At 40.5% G+C, this 7,977-nt stretch overlaps 1 protein-coding gene across 1 annotated transcript; it reads left to right on the top strand.

The window, feature by feature from the left end:
* The first annotated feature begins 164 nt into the window (after positions 1-164).
* Positions 165-6,837, top strand: lap3 (leucine aminopeptidase 3). The gene is made up of 13 exons (XM_083532904.1): positions 165-501; positions 1,279-1,394; positions 2,304-2,358; positions 2,504-2,609; positions 3,461-3,620; positions 3,793-3,957; positions 4,052-4,210; positions 4,295-4,419; positions 4,504-4,592; positions 4,669-4,771; positions 4,955-5,034; positions 6,122-6,234; positions 6,370-6,837. The coding sequence occupies exons 1-13, from the start codon at positions 382-384 to the stop codon at positions 6,554-6,556; spliced, it is 1,578 nt and encodes a 525-aa protein (XP_083389030.1). The 5' UTR covers positions 165-381; the 3' UTR covers positions 6,557-6,837.
* The last annotated feature ends 1,140 nt before the right edge of the window (positions 6,838-7,977 follow it).

Raw genomic sequence — 7,977 nt, 5'->3', positions numbered from 1 at the left:
CTTATAATTTGGCCTACCGAATAAAAAATGTTTATTATAAATTGTTTTAGCTTTAATGAATATATAATATAATTTTATAAATATTTAAAATTAACTATTTAATTTTAATTTTAAGGGTTTTTTTTATATGGCGCGATTTAATGACGCATTCGTCGCGACGAACCCGCTTCTGATGGTTGAATCTCAAATGGCTTGTAACTTCCTACGTTAGTGCACTATGTAGTGTATATACTACCGGCTGCTACACACTCTGTAGTGCACTCCATGTCTGAAAGGAAGAGATTTAGGATTTGGATAAAGGACAACCTTCACGTGGGAGAAGAGAAGCTGAGGGTGAAGTCAGGCTTGTGTATGAATGTGTGCTGAGAAAAAGCTGATACAATGTTGTTGATTTTCAGGAGAGTGGCAGCGTCTGTCCACGTCTCTGTCCAAGTCTCTACTGTCCAAACCCTGAGACACAACTGTCGACTTTTCTCTTCTTCTCAAAAGATTGGCAGAAAAGTAAGTCTCTCTCTCTCTCTCTCTCTCTCTCTCTCTCTCTCTCTCTCTCTCTCTCTCTCTCTCTCTCTCTCTCTCTCTCTCTCTCTCTCTCTCTGTCTGTCTGTCTCTCTCTCTCTCATTCTGTGTCTGTCTGTCTGTCTGTCTCTCTCTCTCATTCTGTGTCTGTCTGTCTGTCTGTCTCTCTCATTCTGTGTCTGTCTGTCTGTCTGTCTGTCTCTCTCATTCTGTGTCTGTCTGTCTGTCTGTCTGTCTCTCTCTCTCTCATTCTGTCTCTCTCTGTCTGTCTGTCTCTCTCTCTCTCATTCTGTCTCTCTCTGTCTGTCTGTCTCTCTCTCTCATTCTGTCTCTCTCTGTCTGTCTCACTCTCTCATTCTGTCTCTCTCTGTCTGTCTCTCTCTCTCTCTCTCTCTTTCTGTTTTCTCTCTCTCTCTCTCTCTCTCTCTCTCTCTCTCTCTCTCTCTCTCTCTCTTTCTCTGTCATTCTTTCTGTTTTCTCTCTCTCTCTCTCTCTCTCTCTCTCTCTCTCTCTCTCTCTCTCTCTCTTTCATTCTTTCTGTTTTCTCTCTCTCTTTCATTCTTTCTGTTTTCTCTCTCTCTCTCTCTCGCTCTCTCTTTCTCTCTCTCTCTCTCTCTCTCTCTCTCTCTCTCTCTCTCTCTCTCTCTCTCTCTCTCTCTCTCTCTCTCTCTCTCTCCTTCTCATTAATATGAATTAGCTGCAGTAATACCGAGTCACTGCAGGGTTGTAACTGATATGTGTATGATATTGTGTGTGTTGCAGGGTTTAGTTCTCGGTGTGTATGAGAAGGAGAAAGAGAGCGACACTGCATGTCTCACTGAAGCAGCTGCTGCGTTTGACAGAACTGTATCAGGAAAACTCAGCGATGTTCTCACTGTGTGAGTGTCTCGTACATTTCAGATTCTCTTTCATCGGTGCCGTGCCGCTCATTTCACTCCCAGGCTTTCAGCCGTGTCCTCCTTCATGTAGTGTAACAATGTGACATAAAAATCTGGAATCTTTATTCCAACACTCGTTCTGTGCATTACTGCGTTTTCCCGGGGATTTGAAATGAAGGCAAATTGTGTGTTTTGCTGCAAATTTGACAGGAACGAAAAGTCATGGTTCATGAAAAACCAAATCGCAATCTGATACATTTTTAAAGCAACATGGAGTTTATGCAGATTAGATTAGATTAGATTCAACTTTATTGTCATTGTGCAAGGTACATTTACAGAGCAATAAAATGCAGTTTAGCATCTAACCAGAAGTGCATTAGTGGCCTATTTACAATAAATAGCAGTGTGATAAATAAGGGTATGAGGTCTGTATATACAGTGGTGAGGGTGAATAATATACAGAAGGTGCAGTAGGTAATAATATATAGTAATATACAATAAACTAAACTTTCTTTCGGCTTCTCCCGTTAGGGGTCGCCACAGCGGATCATCCGCATGTTTGATTTGGCACGTTTTTACGCTGGATGCCCTTCCTAACGCAACCCTCCCCATTTATGCGGGCTTGGGACCGGCACTAAGAGTGGCTGGGGATGGTTCCCTGACCGGGGATCGAATACAATATGCTGTGCAAAGTTTGTGCGTATTCATGTGAGAAGATAACATGCTCAAATGACATGATACAGTTATGTACAAGTATGGATGTATATACAGAATAAATAGGGATGTAATATACAGTAGTTTGGTGATAAACGTGAGTTATAGATGGTGCAAAAATGCATTGTGGATAAAACAGTGCAACATTGTATGATGATCAGCTGTTATTTATCATCTTTGATGTTCTCTTTCTAGATCTGGACCTCCACTGAAGAAAGGAAAGAGTCGGGTATTCTACGGATTAAACCAGGTATCTGAAATGTTATTGGCTCATAATACGCTTTGTGTCATGCTGGATGCTATGTAGACCTCCACAATTGCCCCACCTTGATCAAATATTCATTGTATCCTCTTTCTTGAGATTGCACAGTTATATTTGTTACTATTTGTCACAGGAGTTCCCAAATGTAGCAGTAGTGGGTCTCGGCCAAAAAGGAGCAGGCGTGTGCAGGAAGGAGCACTGGGATAACAGCAAGGAGAACATCCGAGCAGCTGTAGCAGGTAACCTGTTTTGTCAGCTAAAACCTCTCGGCTTTACACACAGCAATATATGTTGAAGTAGATTTTATTTCTTATTGAAGGAGGGTTGGAGGAAAATGTCCAGGGAGGCAACAGTAAATCAATAAGCCTCTTTATCACCGTACTGAACAGAAAAGCATATTGGTCAAAATCCATAGTAAAGTCCAAAAGCAAGACTTTATATTGATGACGATTCAACAGTTTTGTGGAATAATTGGTACCGATAGGTGATTGCTGGAACTATCGGCTATCAGCAAAAATCCATAACGATATTTTTTCCGGGTTGCGTCAGTTGCTGGAGCGCCTGAGAACGTCCACTGTTATTATACAGTACGAGGGCGGCCTCTAGAGGCGAATCACTGACACCACATGCTGTTTGATTTGACACAGGACTGCACATTTTACCTGATTCATGTTAGTTCATGGTGCATCAAGTTAACAGATAAAATGAAAAATCAACTAGATTTAAAAACGTATCAGGCAATGTTGAAATGAACAAAAAATATTTCTGAAGCATTTAATAACTTCAATTAAAATGGAATCTTATTGTAAAGCGTTCTTATTTCACATAAATACAGTCATGTTTAAAATGGCCATCTTTAAATGTCTTCACGAAGTCCAGAGCACTAATATTACATTTATTTGTATTTTTTATTTTTTTTTTATATTGTAGTAAGGTTTTTGCATGGAGTGTTATGTTTTTTTTTTGTTAGTTCGTAAAATGGTTAAAAAAAACAATCGGTTGATTAATCAGTTATCAGGTAGTACAATCCAATCAGTATTGGTAAAAGCCACTATTGGTAGATCTCTGATGATTATATTTTTTCTTACAGTGGGCTGCAGGCAGCTTCAGGACCTTGAGATTGCTCACGTGGAAGTAGACCCATGCGGAGACAGTCAGTCAGCAGCAGAGGGCGCTGTGCTCGGTTTGTTCGAGTACGACGAACTTAAAAGCAAAAAGAAGACCCAGGTCACTCTGCAGTTATACGGCAGGTATGGCAGGATGCAATTGTGCTGTAATGTAAATAATTAAAAACAAGTTCTTATGGTTTCCATCCCTCTCATACAACGTGTCATACTTTGGATCCATTTCCAGTTCCCTTTAATAAAGACACAGTCTGTTCATTTCTAGATGTCATTTCAGAGGTGTGTGTTTCCTTTGTAGTGGAAATGATGAAGCGTGGGCAAAGGGAGTCCTGTATGGAGAAGGCCAGAACCTGGCCAGGAGATTGATGGAGGCTCCAGCTAATCACGTTACGCCTACGGTTTTTGCCGACACGATCGAGCAGAAGCTGTTTCCCTTTTCAGACAAAGTAATCGTGCACAAAAGGTATCGCTTTTATTTTCCTACTGATTTTTTTTGCTGCCCAGGATTAAAAGGTTTGAGTTCGAATTATACAAAAAGTACCAACTTCGATTCTCAGAAACAAGTCATGGATCGAGAGCGAGCAGATGGGGGCGTTTCTCAGCGTGTCAAAAGGTTCAGAGGAGCCTCCTGTCTTCCTGGAGCTGCATTACGCTGGAAACCCAGATTCCACCCAGGCGCCTTTAGTGCTCGTAGGCAAAGGAGTCACTTTCGACAGGTGATTCGTTAATCTATTTATACAAACACACTGATGTCAAGGTTTCTATTCCCTCTCCTGACGCTTCACTCTCACGTTTCTCAGCGGTGGAATCTCAATAAAACCCTCCGCCGGTATGGATGCCATGAGGGCCGATATGGGCGGAGCCGCAACCGTGTGTTCAGCCATCGTCACAGCAGCTGCTCTGCAACTGCCAGTCAACATCGTAGGTCCGCATACATCGTATTCCCGCCGACGTTTTAATGACTTCTGCACTTGCGTTATTCCTCATACAAGGATTTTTTTTAAATTAGGTTTAGCACCTCTCTGTGAGAACATGCCCAGCGGAAAAGCTAACAAACCAGGAGATGTTGTGAAGGCAAAGAACGGCAAAACCATCCAGGTATCGTATCCAATCACGTACAACAGCGCTGCACAATTAAGATTCGTGAAATCATTTCTGTTCTGCTCTCCAATAGGTTGATAATACCGATGCTGAGGGGCGTCTGATTCTGGCCGACGCCCTCTGCTATGCTCACAACTTCAATCCCAGGGCGATAGTCAATGCTGCGACTCTTACTGGTGTGTACCTGCTTTTTATATATGTAGTATAAGTATATAACATACACATTTAGTTTTGAGGCACAAGAAATGTATAGTTTCTGTTTCCATCTTAGTATATGAGCGTATATCTGTACTCGTATATTTTCTTAAATGCATCGAATAATTTTTTATTTTTATTTGTAATTTTTCCCATTCCATCAGGTGCGATGGATGTAGCCTTGGGTTCTGCTGCTACAGGAGTTTTTACAAACTCTGACTGGCTTTGGGAACAGCTGCATAAGGTAACCCCAGACACATCATTCATTTATTCATCCTCAGTATAATAAAATCCTTCTTAATCCCGATTAGAATCCTGGTAGATCTAATGAAGCTTTTTGAACATTCCACATTTAATCTCCATTTGCTGTTATAATGACCTCCACACTTTAGGGAAGATGTTCCTCTAGATTGTGGAGTATGTTTGTAGAGATTTGTGTGATGGGTGCAGTCAGCGTTCACATTCATCCCATAGGTGTGCAGTAGGGTTGAGGTCAGAACTCTATAGCAGGGGATCATCCAGTCTGTACTCGACATAAAGCAGATCTTTATGGAGCTGGCTTCCTGGACAGTGGTATTGTCATGCTGGAACAGTTTTGGGGCTCCTAGTTCAAGTGAAGGGAAATTTCCTGCTACTACATAAAGTGCGTCTGTATTTTTCTAGTCCATAGTGTGGAGCAGAATGTGTTTAGACCAGTGTGGTTTTCACAATGTGGATAAAGATAAATAAACAAAGATACGAAGGGTATTTTTATATATATATATATATGAGTTCTTTATTAATTGACTGAGGACATGTGAGGCTTGAAAATCAACACCCCTATAATGGTAGAAAAAAAAACGTTTGAGAAACAGTGGTTTAGACAAATCTACTCCTTTTCAATCAAATGCACTTCATGACCTTTCCAAAAGGGGGCGCTATTTAACCAAACATCTTCATTTCAGTGTTTTTAAAATGTGGGACATAAATCCTAAGTGGCAGGTTGCTCACCTAATATTGGTTTTGTTGAAATTGTGTAGAGTTTAGAAATATCTTTAATATTTTGACATGTGATAGTGATGAATTCATAATGAAGGATAAATTCAACACGAATGAATTACATTTGCTATGTTTGTGTTCTAAGATATGGATGTTGAAAAATATAGACGTAAAAACTTGGACAATGCCACAAGATACTGCATGATGAATAAATAAGATCTGAAGTGCAGGAGGAATAAAATGACAATAAAACAAAGACATTTTTTGTCATGACTGGGATTTGACTGTTTTGTGTGTGTGTGTGTGTGTGTGTGTGTGTGTGTGTGTGTGTGTGTGTGTGTGTGTGCGCGCAGGCGAGTGTTATAACTGGAGATCGCGTGTGGAGGATGCCACTGTTTCAGCATTACAGCAGACAAGTTACAGAAAGTGCTCTGGCAGACTTGAACAATATCGGGAAATATAGCCGGTACCTGTCTTTTTCACTGTTGTAGGCTTTCAATATCCCTCCATTATCTTTCTTACTTCTCTTTCTACCAATCTTTCTTTTTCTCCCTTCCTGTGTTTGTTGTTTTCTTGACTCCTCTATGTTTTCTCTGCTCAGCTCTGGTGGAGCGTGTACAGCCGCCGCCTTCCTGCACGAGTTTGTAAAAGCCAGTCACTGGGCACATCTGGATATCGCTGGGGTGATGTCTAATAAGGATGAAGTCCCCTACCTGCGCAAGGGAATGTCCGGGAGACCCACGCGGACACTGGTCGAGCTCGTCGCTGCCCTGGCCACCGAGTCTTAACGTCTTAAAGGGACCTGCGTGGGATCTTTGACCTCTCAGACCACAGGACTGAAAGCGGTTAATATTCATAACGCATTTTTTTTTTCCCCTTCAAAATTGTTTTCTTTGTGGGAATCAATCACTCACATGTAGAACTTGAGACTTGGTTTAAAACTTGATGGGAATGATCCTGATGTGTTTATAATACAGTACAAACTGCTAATTCTGAAGGTTTTTCCCCAGACTGCCTCACATTTGTACACTTGTATACAATACATGAATAAAAGTTTTTGGACACCTGACCGTACGATCGGTATGTGCTTTCTGAACATCGCATTCACTCCCAATTTGCTGTAATAATTTCCACTTTAACTTTTTCTGGAGTCACATGTTAGAGTGTATCTACTTTAACTCAAATACATGGTTTGTGTACGTCATCCAATGCTACTACTAACCATTAATACATAATTTCAAAAAGCATTGATCAATGACTTTGTTCTATATGAATGTAAATCTGCAATGTTTTGGTTGAAGGTTGCAATAAGTTTTGAAACAATTCCTTGCATAAAAATACTTTTCTTAGAAGTAAATTTTTTTGATACAATCTTGGAATTCCTACCTTTTAACTGTCAAACAGACGGTTGTATAGTGTGTTTAACAATGGACATTGTCCCAAAACAACTTTATAGAGATAAATAGGTTATCAAATGTACATTCATGTTAGTGCCTATAAGTTTAACTCGTAAGTTTATCCCTAATGAGTGCCAGTGACGACTAGAGAGGAAAAACCATCCTCATCTTGGTGGCACTGAATGCCTATTCATTACAGTTCCAACATTGTTGAGGTTTACTGTTCAGTGTTATGTGCTTAAATGCAGAACTTCATGCAAACTGTAGTCCTGAGCCATTGTAGTGTTTATATTAATCACAGTCTAAATCTATCCTCATAGTTCTTGAGTTGCTCAGTAACTTCCTCGATCTTTAGGCTGTTGATGTGTAACCATCCCCAGGTGTACAGAGTTTCTCCGAGAGCGAGAGAAAGAGAGAATGGAGGACTACATAAGTCATTATCAGTGACTAGAGTATTCAGTGTCTTTGTGTTCATTTGGAGATGTTTTACCAAGAAGTTGACGTTTTTGAAGGAGGGTTGAACTTTGTCATTTCGATAAAAACGATTTTTGTTACAGTAAAAACAAATCCATGGGCCCTCGACAGTACCAATGGGGACAAAACCATCTGCAAATAAGAATGATCCAGAAACAGAGGAAAAAGAAGGCCCTTCGCGTGATAGACCGCTGTGTGACCAGCTGTTACACCCCGAAGATCAGCTAGACAGTCAAATCAAAGTCGAGAGGGTATTTCTTTGATGAATGATACAAGTAAAGTAAACTGTAAAGTCATCATGCAGAAGATCATGCTGTTTTACAGACAGCACCTTGTCT

The sequence above is a fragment of the Silurus aristotelis genome (assembly GCF_946808225.1).
Source record: "Silurus aristotelis genome assembly, chromosome: 27".
NCBI classification, from domain to species: domain Eukaryota; kingdom Metazoa; phylum Chordata; class Actinopteri; order Siluriformes; family Siluridae; genus Silurus; species Silurus aristotelis.
Note: the sequence above shows the minus strand (reverse complement) of the source record. Positions and strands in the feature narration are given on the sequence as shown.